A 17,577-nucleotide genomic window follows, 5' to 3' on the forward strand; every position below is an offset into this window, starting at 1 on the left:
TTTCTCTAATTCAACCCTCTCAGTGCCTTTTGGCCACTACAGCTAGTCTGCAGTGGCATTTCATGGACACCTGGACACCTGGAGAGTTTGCTCAGTCTGCTTTTAAATCCCCAATAGAAAGTAAGTTTTCTTTCCATTGGTTTTTATGTGGGATTTACTGTTGATTTCAAATCAAAAGTAAAAATATGCTCATCCAGAGTGTAAAATTACATACATGTCTATACAGGGACCAGAGAAGTGCTACCTATTAGTTACTTCCTACCTAAGTAAAGGAGATACTTGACCTTCCTTTCCATTCTTAATACCACCACCCTTATTATATCCCAGTTAGAATATTGCCAGAGAGATAGTGAGGGATGGTGTCAGGCTTAAAAAGTCTTTATTAAGTAGACCTAGTTAGTTAGCCCACTTTTGTTAATGCCTCTCAATTATGTTGCCTAAAGTATAAAAAATTATATGCACAAAGATATTCCAAAGTGGCATTAGTTGTAATGCCACCTCATTAGGTAGGGGTCAGCAAACTTTTTCTGTAGGGCAGAAAGGAAATATTTTAGCCTTTGCAAACTATATAGTCTCTCTTAAAACTTCTCAAATGTGCTGTTTATAGTACAGAAATAACCAGAGATAATATGTAAATAACTGGGCATGACTGTGTTCTAATAAAACTTTATTTAAAAATCCAGGGCCATAGTTTGCCAACCCCTGGCATAAGGAAGTAATTAATAAACAGATACAGATAGCCAATGAATGATACATAATGTACTCATTAAAAATTAGTAATGAATAAATGAAAAACATGAGAAAACATTTAATTAAAAAAGCAAAATATAAAAGTGTATGAATGGGAAGATCATGGCTGCAAATAACATACCAAGCATATAATAAAATGGTGACAAAATAAAAAAAAAAAAAAAAAAAGGAAGTGAGGGCTGGAAAGCAGAAAATGAAAAAGTTAAAATACATAAATAATTCCATTGCTCCAAAAGAGTAAATGAATCAAGAATGAACCTATTGCTAGATTATAAAAAACAATAAAATAAGCTTGATGAAGGGAATCAGTAATAAAAACATTAAATGAGCTATCTGTTGCTTAAAGAAATCTTATATACATAGAAATTGACAGGTTTAAAAGTAGAGATTCCATTTTCAGATAAGTAAATTAATACAAATAAAACTCATAGAAATTTTCTCAAATAGAGGAATAATTGGACCCATAAAAAAATTTCTAACAAGAATCAATGCAGTCTTCTTCCTGTTCTCCCCAATAAGTCTTTGAATAAGTATGACAAGTTATGTGGCAGAAAAAGGATCAAATAAAATAAAAGGTCAGACTTAGATAAATATCTAAATGAGTCTTGGACAAGCTCTACCCTAGCAAGAAAAGGAAAGATGCAGATAAAACTCACTAACACAAATATGCTTGTAATTAAATCAAGTAGTAATTACAACTGGTGAGATTACTTTCAAATTACATTATATATACTTACAACTAGTCTATGAGCATGTGCTGGGCTAATTCCTCCAGAATCTCTTGAGGGACTTGTTACAAGTCAGTGCTTCTGGGTTGGCAAGGAGTGAAGGCTCTGAAAGTGACATTTTTTTTTTTTAAAGATTTTACTTATTTATTCATGAGAGACACAGAAAGAGAGAGGCACAGACACAGGCAGAAGGAGAAGCAGGCTCCCCGCAGGGAGCCCGATATGGGACTGGATCCCGAAACTACAGGATCACACACTGAGCTGAAGGCATAGATGCTTAACTGCTGAGCCACTCAGGCATCTCTGAAAGTGACAGTGTTGAACAGTAAAAACTTTCCCAGAAAACACCATCTTTTTAAATAACACATGGGTCAAAGAAGAAATCTCAAGAGAAATTAAATATTTTGAACTAAATAATAAAAATATACATCCAAATATGTGGAATACAGCAAAAGCAGTCCTTAAAGGAAAATTTATAACACTGAATGTCTGTATCAGAAAAGAAGATAGATCTAAAGTGAATAATCTATGCTTTCACCCTAGGAAACTAGATAAATTAGAGCAAATTAAATCCAGCGAAGCAGAAGAAAAGAAATAAAAGAATAGAAATCAATGAAATTAAAAATAAAATCAATAAAGTCAATAAAGCCAAAACTTGGTTCTTTGAAAAGATTGATAAAATCATTAAGCCTCTACTGAAGCTTTGTTAAAGAAAGAGAAGACACAAATTATTAATATCAGAAATGAAAGAAGGGATATCACTACATATTCCATAGACATTAAAAAGGTAACAAAGGGATATTATGAAGAATTCCATGTGATCAATGACAAGATGAAATGAACGAATTCCTTGAAACACTATGCCAAAACTCACATAAGAAGAAATAGGTAATCTGAATAGATCTGATTAAAGAAATTGAATCAATAATTACTTTCTAAAACAGAAAACACCAGATCCAGATGGGTTTGTTGATGAATTCTACTAGAGAGAGAAATTTAAGGGAGAAGTGTTAGCCATTATCTACCATCTCTTCCGGAGATAGAAGAAGAAATAATACTTCGTGACTCATTTCTAAGAGGCTAGCATTACCGTAATATCAAAACTGGACTAAGACACTAGAAGAAAGTATAAACCATTATCTCTCACAAACATCTATGTAAAAATCTTCAATGAAATATTAGCAAATCAAATCCAACAGTATATAAAAAAACGATACACCATTACCAAGTAGAAAAGCAAGGATAGTTTCTGTATCAACAGCTGAAAAAAACTTTTGTCAAAATCCAATACCCATTCATGATAAAAGCTCTCAGCCAAGTAGGAATAAAAAGGAACTTTCCTCACCTTGACAAAAAATATTTGCCAAAAAAGCTAACAGCACACTTAATGGTAAAATTCTCAAAGCTTTCTTGTGTAAGCTTAAGAGCAAGGCAAGATGTCCTACCTCACCACTCTTTTTCAACATCATACTGGAAGTCATAGCTAACGCTATAAGAAAAAGAAATAAAATGTATATAGATTGGGAAGGAAAAAAAATACAACTGTTTTTGTTCTCAGATGAAATGATCATCTATGTAGAAAATCCAAAAGATACTCCTAATTCTAGAACTAGTAAGTGATAGGAGCAAGGTTGCAAGATACAAGGTTAATATTACAAAATTCAATTACTTTCCTATATACCCTCAATGAACAAGTGTTACTTGAAATTAAGACATTATCATTTACATGAGCATGACTAAAACTGAAATATTTAGTTATAAATCTAATAATATATATAATTTATACATAACTTATAACATATATAACATTCATGTGTAGAAAACTATAAAATTCTGATGAAAGAGACCAAAGAAGAACCAAATTTATGGAGATATTTTCCATGTTCATGAATAAGAGGACTCAATATTGTCAAAATGTCACTTTTTCCCAACTTGATCTACAGATTCAATTTAATTCTAATCAAAATCTCAGCCAGATATTTTATGACTATTGACAAATTGATTATAAAGTTTATAGAGAGATAACAGACCTAGATTAGCCAATTCAATATTGACATAGAAGAATAAAGTTGAAGAACTGACCTAACTCAACTTCAAGATTTATTATGAATAAATATCAACTAATATACTTATTATTTATCTGTAGCAATTGAGACTGTGGTACTGGTGAGAGAACAAACAGACCAGTGCAACAGAATAGACAGCTCAGAAGTAAGTGGAAATATATTTAACTCATCTTTGACAAAGGAGCAAAGGCAATACCATGGAATAAAGATAAATCTTTTGGACAAATGGTCATGGAACTGAACATTCATAATCAAAAAAGAAAAGCACAAAGAATCTAAACATACACCTTATACCCCACACAAAAGTTAACTCAAAATATATCAAAGACCAAAATATAAAATAAAAAACTGTAACATTCCTGAAAAATAACAGGAGAAACTCTATATGAGCCAGGGTACATCAATGACTTTTTAATACAACACCAAAGGTATAACACATGAAATAAATAATTGGTAAGTTTTACTTCATTAAAAAGGGAAAAATTTATGTTCTATGAAAGACAATGTCTAGAGAATAAGAAGATAAGCCACAGACTGGGAGGAAATATCTGCAAAAAGACAAGCTAATAATGAACTATTATACAAGGTATATAACAAAACTCTTAAAACTCAACAAAAGAACACAAAAAACCTGATTAACAAATAGGCAAAAGACTTGAACAGACATCTCACCAAAGAAGATATACAGATGGCAAGCATATCAAAGATATTCAATATTGTGTCATTAGAAAACTACATATTAAAAGTGAGATATTACCATACATCTATTACAATGTAAAATCTAAAACACTGACAATGCCAAGTGCTGGCAAGGACAAGGAGCAGAAGGAAATCTCATTCATTGCTACTGGGAATGCAAACTGGTAAAGGCACTTTCAAAGACAGTTTTGTCAGTTTTTTTTCCAAAACTAAACATACTCTTAACCTAAGATCCAGAAAATGTATTTCTGCAAATGAGTAAAAAACTTATATCCACAAAAAAACCCCCCATACAAACATATGTTATAGCAGCTTCATTTATAATAGCTGAACTTTGAAAGCAACCAAGATGCCCTTCAGTAAGTGAATAGATATATTAACTGTGGAACATCCAAACAATAGAATATTATTATTCGGCACTTAAAAACAAAAAAGAGCTATCAAGCCATAAAAAGACGTGGAGGAATCCTAAAATCATGTCACTAACTAAAGGAAGCCAATCTGAAAAAGCCATATTCTGTATAATTCCAACTATATAACATTTCAGAAAAGGCAAAACTAGGGAGACAGTAAAAATTTGGAAACGGTGGTTGATAGGGGTTAATGGGAAGAGAGGATTGAATAGGTAGAGCAAAGAGGATTTTTAGGGTAATGAAACTATTCTGTATATTATAATGGTGGATACATGTCATTTTTCAAAACCTAAAAAATGCACAACACCAAGAGGCTAATGTAAAATATGGACTTTGGGTGATAATGATGTGCTAATGTAGGTTCACCAATTGTAACAAATGTACCCCTATGTTACAGGATGTCATTAGTAGATATACAGGAGCCAAAGGTGGTAGCAACTCTCTGAACTTTCATTTCGATTTTTCTGTAAATCTTTCACTGTGCTAAAAAGTGAAGGTTATTATTAAACAAACAAACAAACAAACAAAAAAAAAACCAAAACAAAAAGTAAGCTTCCCAGGAAGCTTTCCCAAACAGAGTTTTGGGAAAGTTGGGGCCTATCTAGTCCACTCCATTGCATGGATGAGGCTTTACTTAGATTGTCCTACAAATATTGTGAGGCATGAATAAAAAAAAAAGGGGGGGGGGGATCCCTGGGTGGCTCAGCGGTTTAGCGCCTGCCTTTGGCCCAGGGCACGATCCTGGAGTCCCAGGAACGAGTCCCACATCGGGCTCCCGGCATGGAGCCTGCTGCTCCCTCCTCCTGTGTTTCTGCCTCTCTCTCTCTTTTTCTCTATCATAAATAAATAAATAAATAAATAAATAAATAAATAAATCTTTAAAAAAAACAAAACCCCAAAAACCAAAAAACCCACTTATATAACCTTTTTTTTCTTTTTTCTGGAAGGGAAAGATTAAGCTTTTATGCTTAACTGAAAGATAAGAAAAAGCACACGAGTAGTGGGGAGGAGCAGAGGAAGAGGGACAAGCAGACTCCTCGCTGAGCAGGGAGCCAGACATGGGGCTTGATCCAAGGCCCTTGGGACCATGACCTGAGCTGAAGGCAGACGCTTAACTGACTGAGCCACCAGGTGCCCCTTACCCTTCTTTTCTCATTCACAAAATGACTTATACAAACGGTCCCTGAACATGTATAGTCTCTTAATCCATTGTACAAGTCTTTCCAACACATCTACAGATGTGCTGACATTGAAAGACCACTTCAAAGAGCACCTTCATCCAAACCTCATTTGAAAGATGAATAAAGGGCAGCCCCGGTGGCGCAGTGGTTTAGTGCCGCCTTCAGCCTGTGGTGTGATCTTGGAGACCCTGGATCGAGTACCACGTCAGGCTCCCTGCATGGTGCCTACTTCTCCCTCTGCCGGTGTCTCTGCCTCCCTCTCTCTCTCTCTCTCTCTCTCTCTCTCTCTCTCTCTGTGTCATGAATAAATAAATAAAATCTTTAAAAAAAAAAAGAAAGATGAAAAAAAAAACAATGTAATTTCATGGCCCAACCAATTTAGAATTTGTAATAATTTCAGAAATAAATTTACTATGTCCTCTGTATTCAAAATTTAAGCATGTGCCACAATTCAAGAATTCCACATTTAGGATGTTAACTGTATATAACACAGGCCAATTATAAATAATAGCAAGTTTTTCATTTGTCTCCTTTTTCTAATTATTACTCATGCATATATGTTATGACATGAATACTGTATCAAATTGCACCTCTTTTGTACTGTGTCCTTTTATCTATTTTAGATAATACTGCTTGTTCACATATATTAGAATAATTTGAAGAGGCTTAGCTATGAATACCCGCATCACAACGGAATCTATGCTAAGTATATTTTAATGGTCAATTACTTTGCCATCCTGCAGTAGAACAAAGGTGTCCACATGATAATAATGTCCAATTAATTTTCTTAAACTGGATAAGATGACTACAAAGGAAAAAGAGACAGCATGTCCACAGATTGTCTTGAAGCCCTTTCCAAATATATGTATGGATAAATAAACAAAGGAAGAATATCTGATTTTTTTTTTGAGGCTCCAGATAAAAATCATCAAAGGAGATGGCATACACAGAAACCCTAATAGCCAGCTAGTGTATATTAAATCTCATGAAGGAGAGACATTACAAAAAGAGCAATAAGGAAAACCTAGCAGCACTGATATTTTATAGTCAACAATTTGGATGAAGAAGAGGAAGTCACACATATGGCAGTGGGTAGTATTCACCAGAAACAAACAATGATGCAATAGATGGCATAATCTCCATAGCTCTAAGTAACCGGCAAGTATACTAAGTGTACCAAGATGAACTTCAACAAAAGTTAAAATATATGCATGCATGTTATGTGTATGTCTGTCTGTAACTGGTTCCATATATGGAAAAGGCATAGTTGTTAGTTAACTGTAATGAAAAGAACAGTGAGGTGTCGGCAGTAAGAAAATTGATATGATCTTCAGCTATGCTAACTAAAGGACGGGTTCCAGGATGAGAGAAGTCATAGTCCTTCATTGTCAGCCTTACAATACTTAATTTTCTGAGTTCAGTTTCATTTTTTAAAAAGATTTATTTATTTATTTATGATAGACAGAGAGAGACAGAGAGAGAGAGAGAGAGAGATTGGCAGAGACACAGGAGGAGGGAGAAACAGGCTCTGTGCCGGGAGCCCAATGCGGGACTCAATCCCGGGGCTCCAGGATCGCGCTCTGGGCCAAAGGCAGGCGCTAAAACCGCTGAGCCACCCAGGGATCCCCGGAGTTCAGTTTCAGAGGTCCCTTCTGGTTCACAGTTTCTTTAACTCTAAACCTATAAAAGTAAAGCCAAAATAATAGATCTACTTTAATTACCAAGTTGAAAGCAGGCAATTTAGCAACAGATGAAAATAACTTGTGACTATATTATGCTTTTTTTCAAATGCTGCTTAAGACTTCTATTTGGTCATGATGCTTAGCTGTTTAATATTTGATTAGAAGAACATCCTGGCTTCTCTAGTTTCCTCTGTTTCCCGGAATGTTCTAGTAGCAATGCTCCTTTTGTTCAGAGAAATCAGGTTGTCATATCACATTGCTAGTTCTGTTATAAAGTTATTTTTAACATGTATTTCAAATAAACTGTGAAGTAACAAATTTCTTATATCTTTTGGGTTTAGGGTTGAGATGCTAACTTCTATGACTTTCTCCGCAGAGGATATAACCCTGCCTTCCCTCAGCAAAGTGAGGTCTATTTCCCACAAAGGCAGGAAAAAGCTGGTTACTGATAGGGTCCTCTTGTAAAAGGTAAAATGTGAATGTTCTCTTTTTTAGAGACTAAAATGGAAACAGAATTCATGGGAGTAAAAAGAGAAATATGGCACACTGTAAGCTTGGGTGAGTTCTTGGTGGGTCTCTGTAATGCTACCTGCATGATTCAGTTTCTCCTCAATTTCCTTCTGTGGCAGGCCAGCTGTACACATAGTCATCTGTTGGTCTGGGCAAGATTTTATGAGATGTGATGAATGTAAGAAATATTAGGAGTACACTAGGAACCACAGTTGTTATGCCTTGCTGCATTTTTAATGGCTCCTTAAAATCAGAGGCCACTACACACAGCAGCACATTTAGACAGGAAACACTGCAATTATCTGGCTTCACCACTCCATTGCAGATCTCCTAGTACATTACAGTTTATAAGCCTAATAGACAGTCATCACCTTTGGCAATGCTTCCACTTGAGAACAGCCACAATCTAGATTTATTACAAGAGAGTTAGTTGTCAATGGAGACTAATAGGTTTTGTTTTCTCTCTTTTTTCATTTTGTTTTTGTTTCCATCCTACAAACCAGATACCAAAGATTTCAGAGCAGAAATTAAGTGTAGTATAAGGCAAGTCCCTTTAAACATGACTGTTAGTGAAGCTAATTACTACAGGAAATTTGGAGATCATTCATTAGCCTAGTAAGCGAATTAAAGTTTGTTAACAGTGATTTATAATGCCAAGCCTTGGGTAACTGTGCTGGTCTTTTCACATGTATGTGTATAGGACCTGACAGTTTATTAACTGTGCTAAATCTAAACAGCTTGTCACCAGGGTGCTTTTGTTAAAACGACATTGTATTTTAAATGGATAAACATTTTTACACGAGCAAAATGCATTTTAAATGTTTGGCTTCTGAAGTCAAGTATTGGGAGATAACTGAAGTGTCTCAAACTATCTAAGCTTCCAATAACTCTTGTTTACTGCAGGAGCTGAGTATAGGAAAATGTGACACTTGGAGTTAAAACAGCACTTTTCCTCTTTAACAAGCCCCAGTTGTGTTTTTTAACCTCTTTTCAAATGATACTCTTGGTGTTTCACAAAGCTCTAAGTTTCTTATGCAATGGATTGGGAGGCATCTAATTTACAATTTCAGGAAAAATATTTTTTTTAAAGCAGTTAAGCAAAGGAATGAGTCCTTTGATCTGAGATTCTGATTGATCTAGTCCATCAAATTCTAGGGCAGTTATATCTATCAAAAATGAAGGTTGTGTGGGTAGCCAGAGCAAATCTTGATATTTCACACTGCTTATAGCTCATTTTATATAATATAGCTCATATTCACTATTTCAACATTTCTATAATCTGGAAATCTTCAACAAGAATAAGATGACTGCTTTCAAGCCCGTGTCAGAAAAAGAAAAGGAAGGACAAAAGGGTGGGAGGGAAAAGAGGAAGGGGTGAGGGGGAGAGAGAGGGAGAGAGGAAGAGACAGACAGACAGACTTTTTGAATTCCATGGCAGTGGCCTGTCCATTTCGTCTGGGATTTTTAAAGCACACTGCTAATAAGTCTTTCTCGAATCATCTCTGTGACCAATAGGATACATTAGCTATAGAAGAGAAGAAGATTACACCCTGTATATTTCTATGTGCTAACCCCTGATTAACACAAATATAAAACATTATTCATTATTATTAATTTCAAAGAAAGACAGACTTGGCCACTCATTCAAAATGTGAATCTCTTTCATTGCTGGGCACTGGAGAGCAGTGTTCACTAAGCACTAGGGGACCATGGTCTTACATTGCTACTGTTCAAAGGAGAGCTAAGGGAGGCAGCAAAACTGACTGAAAGCATTGGTCCCACATGACAAACATTTAGGTGTAAAGGAGCTAGAATCATGGATCTTGGAATATTAGAACCAAAGACTCTTTAAGTAATGACCTAGTCCAGTCACTTGTAAAATCTTTTTCCCCCCAAATGATTTATTTTCTCCAAATCTGAGGGTCCAAGAAAGGGAGTTGAGGAGACAGGGAGACCTACTGGGCCAAGGGTTATTTCCCCACATCCATCAGGAGCAAATGGATTTTCATCTTATGTCTTCAATTAGACTTTGCAACAGTCAACAACAAAGATTCCTGTACACAGCAGATGTTTAAAAATACCTAGCCTGTCCCTGCACAGAAAGGTTGAGATGAGAGTGTTAAGGGGTTGGTGGTAACTGGAGACAACAACTGATCCTTTCTCATCTGATTATCTTACCAAATTTCTCAATTCCTTTATACTGCATGAAAAAGTTGAAACTAAAAATGTAGACACAGAAGACAACTGCCTCAGGGTGAACTAGAACCATCTCACTGTGGAGATTCTCCAAATGATTACATACTCACCAGAATTCAACTTGTACTGTTCCTATAGTGAGGATATGTTGCTCATGGCTCACTGATCCTATTCTGAAAATTAAGAGTAATCACACCCAACCAAAAACAGAAAAAAAGAAATGGAAAGTACAATTATATTTTTAGTCTAAGGCCCCTGAAATTAGAGTTTACTGGTGACTATGCAGAGGAGTTGGTCAAAACACAGATACTTAGTTCAGGTATAAACTAACCCTCCAGGGTAACTAAGAGTTATTCTGTGGTTCCTAACCTTAACAAAAACACTTACTTAAGTGTAGCTTCAGGTTTTATTACTTTTTAAGAGACAATTGTAGTTCAGGGTAGTATTTTTAAAGGTTACAACACAAAAATATGGAAGTTTTTATCTTCATGAAGAGCAATTGATTTCGTTTAACCTTATGTTTCTCCACAGTAAATAGGTAGCTTCCAAATAATTAGTCATGTCCCAGCTTTTGAGTCATGGGTTCCAGTATTTTATTCCATTATTATAATAAAAAATTCATAAAAATATTTTTTGTATACTAAATATATATAAACATTTTAGTGGTGTGCTCACTTGGGAGATGGGGTACCTCTGAGGCCAATGTTTTAAGTCTAGTTTGGTGACTCACTGGGTAATTCTTAAGGGTCACTCAAGAAAATTATTTGTATAACCACATCTCAAAAATACTTTTTGATAAGTATAAGGCTGAGATTTTAGGATTCTCACATGGTATTACTTTTTTACAAGTTTTAACATAAATTTCAATTTGCATGGCCATGTTTTTTTCCCCATTATTAGCCAAGTTTTTTAAACTACCACTCAAGATATATACAACTTAAACTTCTTTCTTTTAAAAAAAGATTTTATTTATTTATTCATGATAGACATAGAGAGAGAGATAGAGACAGAGACACAGGCAGAGGGAGAAGCAGGCTCCACGCCGGGAGCCTGATGCGGAACTCAATCCCAGGACTCCAGGACTGCGCCCTGGGCCAACGGCAGGCACCAAACCGCTGAGCGGTTTGGGGATCCCCTACAACTTAAACTTCTAATTGCCTACTCTAAATTCTAAACTCATTAGCTTTCTAAAATCAAATCTCTCCTTTCTGGGAATGCTATGCCAAGTAAAAGCAGCATCACAGACATTGATCCTGGGACTCATATCTTTCTCATCTTTAAAAGATCACTAATGTTAAAGTCTGGATCTACCCACAAATCACCTCATCCCCACTCATCCAATTCCTTTCCTGGCTTTGTTCCACATTCCCTGTAACTAAGCAACCTAAGGCTGACCTTTCTCCAGAAACATGATCCAGTCAATGCAATCTCACATGATAATGCCATTTCTCTGTGCTCTTTGCTACCTCAAACTTTGTTCCACCTTTTCTTTATCTGTTGAAAATCCAAGCATCCATCAAGTTCTGCACAATTAAGCCTCCTACAATTAATTGACCCTTATAAATACTCCCAAATGCTCTACTCACCCTTCTCATAGGACTGATCAGTTTGTCTTGTGTCAAACTCAACTATGTATGACTTGAGAGCCAAGCTTACATCTTATTTACCTTAAGAATGAAGAACAGATGTTTAATATATATTTGACAAGTAAAATGCACTGAACTCTCCATCTGGTGGGCTGTATTCTAACTCAGTCTTTACCAGTGAGTCCAAATGCCCTAACAACAACTAGAAATATCTGACGGAATTCAGATTTTTTTTTATTTTTTATTTTATTTTTTTATTTTATTTTATTTTTTTCGGAATTCAGATTTTTAAGAAATTTCCATTATAATGGAAGCTCGTCAGTAAACAAATAATGGCCAATAATTCATTTACCCAGTTAATTATTAATAAATATAAATATTAGAGTCTTATTGGGAGACATGTTAAAATACTCAGCATCATTTATCTTTAAACATTTGACAGGTTTTGAGTAAATACTTGAGTTACAAAATTCTCTCCCAGCATTACCAGCAAGTACTGGCAAATGGAGAGGAAGATGACTTTGGATGGGGTTGCTGTCAAGGCCAGGCTGCATTTCTAAAGTTAAAAGCTGGGAAACATTATAAAGTCAAAGAATGTTAGGTTCTCTGTAGAGCTCAAATCCTTTTACTTAAATGCAATATGTCAAAACTTTTAAAAGCATCACAAAGGCAGGAAAGGACCTGGCTTTAGGGAAGACTAAAGTACTTGAGAGGGACATGGTTTTTCATATCTGTAACCCATCACCTAGAACAATGTCTGATGGAGAAGGTACTTAGTAGTTACTGAAAGAAAGAAAGTCAGAAGTGTCTGTTAGAAGCCCAATCCTTAAAAACAACAACAAAAAACCACATTATTCAAAGAAAAACAGGAGATAGTTCAAGGGTCTATAGTCAAAAATTTAGAAGAGGGCAAAGAATTTAATTCCTTTATGACCTTACAGCTCTGATGGAAAGCCACAGGTCAGTATTTTGCACTTGCTGCCTGTTACCAACGCTATCAATACAATTTCCTAAGTAATTCAGCTGTACAGGGAGGCAGTAATCACACAGAGCCCATTTTAAGAAGCGTACCACACCACAATTTCCCCTTTTATGTAATGTGGTAGTTTTAACATTAGGTAGAAGTTGGTTGGTTTCTTCGACAATCTTAAAGTATATATATTTATATTTATATTTTGCTAGATGTTATGCAATTGAGGAGAATTAAAGTTATTAGTTGGTAGCCACTATGAAAAAATCTCTGGATCACTGGAGTTTACAAAAGCAGGATCTAAGCTATTTGAGACTATGGACCTAAGACACTTACAATCAAACCTGGAGAGATTGAAGATTATCCAGAAAAACAGGCAGAACAGATCACCATAATGAAGAAAAGCTTCCTTTACACCACGTATCAAGTTCAGCCTGACAAATCAGTCACCTCTATACCAACAGTAGCTACCAACTACTGGCATATGGGGTCAAGTGCTTATAAACAATGAATCCAAAACCTTCCAGTGATGACACATGAGAACACTGGCAACCAGGTGATATTTTCACTGCTCTCGTCACTCTCCTGACTTTAGTTACTTCATTCAGGTATGCTAGGGCATTTACTTTTATCCTTGGGGTCAGAGAACAGTAAATATGTGACACAACCTCATAACACCTGAAGGTGTAGAAAAAAATCTTTATCTTCCTAGCCTAACCTCAAGAGCTGTTAGCAGTCTTTAAATGCCTCAAGTCTGAGGGAGAAAATAAGCAAATGTCTTTAATGGACAAATTAAGCAACTGTAGTACATGGACATCCTAGAATAGTTCATTCCACATCATGGTGATCACAGGATTATAGAGAATAAATTCCATATTTGTTGTTCACATATGGAGTAAAGTGGTATACAGCTAACTGAACAATCATAAGCTCCTCAGAAAGCTACAAGAATGTTCCTGACCTACAGCACAAATTTCAAAATTTACTTCTTGAATCACTAATTTCTGGTGGTAATCCTCTATGTACAACAACATTACACAGCCACTTAATGAGACCAAGTTCTGTCCATCACATGCTATAATGGGAATAATTTGCTATTAATGAGAACTGTTCTGTGTGCATTAAACATCTTGTCGCATTTAAAATTCACAATTCTATTAAGTGGATACAGATTTACAGATATTAAATAACCTACCCAAGGTCACATACTAGTCTTCAGACCAGTCTGTCTCTAAGTTCTTAATTACTCACTATGCACAGTAACACTTCAAATACACGTATAAGAAGAGACTATAGTCCAAAAAATTTAAATTAAAATGTGTTCACTGCATTAACTTTTTTTTTTTAAGTAAAACCCTACACACTCCAACAAGTTTTGGTACTCTTGCCAAAAAAAAAAGAAAAAGAAAAAAAAGAAAAAAGGAAAAAAGCAAATAGATTCCAACTAGTCTATACTTCCATTTATATTTAGAATATGAGCTGGGCATGAGTATGTAATGAATATATATGTGTGTGTCTCTGTGTGTATAACACCCACATTATTCAAAGGCTCCCAAAAATGTGAAAAGTTTGTTCCAATCTTTCTTTATTTTGTCTACTTAAAGAATCCTTTGCAATATGCTTATGTAAATACCGATTTTAGCTGCTGTTCTCATTTCTCAAATCTTCAGCTTATAAATGAAGTGGAAAAGTAACAGACCTAAGCAGACATCTTTGGAACACAAAACCAAAGAGATATAAACAAATACAACTAAATCAAAAACAAAGGATTCTTCTTTAAATTCTTTAACATCACTACTGATAAGTGGAAAGAACTGAAAGTAGAATATACTAGCTGTGGACAGAGGTGTACACAGGAGTGTGTGTGTGTGTGTGTGTGTGTGTGTACATGGGTGGGTATTTTATTAGCACACACAATAATCAGCATTTTACTACAGTTCACTAAAAGCTCTTTAAGAGGATAAATTCTAAATGAAAGGAAATTGGGAAGTCAGAGCAATATTGGAGCATGGGAGAGTATTTAAGAAAAATAGTTCTAGGTCGTTAGACCCAACAGGTGAGTGCCTTCAGTTATCTTATACCAGAGTTCACATTATGGTGCAATTGTTTTAATAATGAGTTGACCCTGCAGGTGAACTGCCTTTGTCCATACTTCAAAGAGATGCTGAAAAGAAGTAAGAGTCTATGTATCACCATTCTACTTACCTGATGCTGAACCTTCATTACAGACATAAGTAAAGGCTAATATGACATCACAGGTCATAAAGGACAATGTAAAGAATATGTTGACAGAAAACTCCTATATGTTGTGAATATACTATTTCCACTTAGAAGCATGAAACTCATCAATGCTGATGTTAGTACCTGAAACCAAGTGTTATATGTGATATTGTTGGCATGAAAATTGAAACAGAAGACATTTTTTTTGATGAGAACTTGGCGATAATATCAATGATTTTGCACTCTGATAACAAAATAAACCCATTATTGGAAACACATTCTAAGTAGAGCATTTTTGTCATAGTTCAGAGCTGAATATGCATTTGGTACATATTTTTTTCATGTAAGCAAAGTAATACTAAGAGCAATTTTACCAAAGAACAAACTTGTATACTCATCTAACATTGTGTGAATATGAAAATCATTTTAGATTCGTAACTGCAGACTCTTTCCTCATAAGAACTTATTATTAAAGAGTAAAAAACACTCCTGGAATTAGAAAAATAAGTGACAAAAATAAAAATAAAATTCTTGATGTTTCTACAGACTTTCTTCTTTCAGGGCTATCATACTGACAATGAGAAAAATACTAGAGTGTTCAGTCTCGAAATGATCAAGGGCTAAGTTAGTGGTTTTGGCCTTGTTCTACTGAAGAAAGCCAAGAGGGATAATTTAGCTTTTGGACAGAGAAGAGACACTGGCAGCCTCCAGATTTTACTTCTAGCATCACAACCCACATCCAGCCTGGTGTGAAGACATGGCAGATGGACTACTTCTGTTATTTCAACTGCTTCAGCATCCTGCTTGTTTCTGTAAGCATGAATATTCAGCCACATTAAGGAACAAGGATAAGCATGCTGACTGTATTAAGCAGGTACCAAAAAATCTTTATCCTTATCTGTTTTCTCTGCATTATCACAGATAAAGATAAAAAAAAAATCAACATTTAGAATATGCTACTTCTGCCAAGCTTGGAAAAGACTTATCATTCAATGAAATGATGCTGGTTTTCATATATTTAATGTAAATGTATGAAGAGAAATCCATGGGCAGAAGAAAGCCAGCATAATTAGCATTTTAGGGGGAAGAAATTTAAAGGCAACTAAACTGAATCAGTAATTATTTTCCACTTTATTTTCATGATTTCATTATTTTTTCAGAAAATGCTGAGCAGGCATTAGAGTATCAGTGTTCATTATTCAGAACACAAATCAGATTCCTTTAAATACCACAAAAACCCTCCACTCTAGCATGCTTCCCTATTTTGTAAATAATGCCTATCTGTAACTCTTTTATATTTATATTTTGAAAAGGATTATTGAATCCAAAAAGGGTAATTTTGCTATAAATAAATGAAGTGACAATTTCTCTATGAGAAAATTATCTATGAGATAATCCCTGAGGTATGACACCATCTTCACCCCTCCCAAAGGACAGAGAAATGTCTAGAAATAAGATAAAATATTTATATTTGCTAAAATGAGGAGTTCCATGATCGCTCAAAGGAAATCTAAACGTTACATACTCAGACAGTAAGGGAAAACATTCCTTAAAACACTACCTCTCATTAAAAATATTTTTTAAAAAGGCAATTCACTGTGTAATATATATATATGTTCTTTAAGAGATATTAGAAATGAGTAAAACCTTCAATGTACAATCTGAATTCCATCTTCCACATGACACTTCTCACCAAAAAAACACAATTATGTAGGAAAGATGGCGTGAGCCAATCAGGTTTCCTTTACACTGCCGGGGAAGGAGGAATTGCCCTGGGAAAGACATCTACATCTCAGACTGACTTACGATCCTATCCCCAATAGCTCATATGCATTTTAAAAATATAATAATCCTGATGAAAGGATGTGTATCAGTCTGCACTTTAGGACTGAGAAGGGATTTCTCAGATTTTTTTTTCCATATCCTAATGAGTGAACATTATAGAAGCAAATCAAGGCCAACGCAAGGCACACATGTGAAGTTGAGATAAACTTACGAAGTAGCCTGTTCCCAAGCTGGAAGGAGCTGAACTCTGTAATAAAGCATAAAGACAAAGTGGAAAATCAGCAATGGTTTTTAACACGTTCCAATCCACACAGCTCATTAGCAGCCCTTTGCGGGTATTTCATCGCTACATCACATCACTAGTGTATGCTGCCCCTTGTCATCTGCTACTGATACAAACACCGTGTTGGCTTAATTTTCCCCTTTACTTCTCTCAACAACTCAGAGATGCTAACGTGCTATTTACTGAATTCCAAGCTTCTGCGGTGGACGTAATTGCCAATTTATTTGACAGGCAGCTGGGTAATGAATTAATGATGGCATTTCGCCCTGCACTGAGACTAAACAGACACGCCATCAGCCTGCCTCCCTGACTTGCTGACATTCAATGCCCTGGTCTCAAGCTACTCAGTTTTGTGGCCGCAAAGGGGCAGGCAAGAGGAAAAAGCCCAGACTGACTTGAAAATGAAAGCCCAGTGGGTTTGGATGACTTTTCCAGTGTATGACCTACTTGCCAGTTTATTCCCTAAAGGCACCAGTTAGTACACACAGAGTGCTTTTCAAAAATGAGA

General features: G+C 35.4%; 1 protein-coding gene across 2 annotated transcripts in view; it reads right to left on the reverse strand.

Moving 5' to 3' along the window:
- AUTS2 (activator of transcription and developmental regulator AUTS2) overlaps positions 1-17,577 on the reverse strand; it is a 1,128,195-nt gene that overhangs the window by 586,527 nt on the left and 524,091 nt on the right. For both annotated transcript variants that reach the window (XM_072752804.1, XM_072752803.1), the window contains exon 4: positions 16,998-17,033. In XM_072752804.1, coding sequence (XP_072608905.1) covers positions 16,998-17,033 — 36 coding nt within the window. The remainder of the gene's footprint in view (positions 1-16,997; positions 17,034-17,577) is intronic.

This window comes from Vulpes vulpes, chromosome 3 (assembly GCF_048418805.1).
Source record: "Vulpes vulpes isolate BD-2025 chromosome 3, VulVul3, whole genome shotgun sequence".
NCBI classification, from domain to species: Eukaryota; Metazoa; Chordata; class Mammalia; order Carnivora; family Canidae; genus Vulpes; species Vulpes vulpes.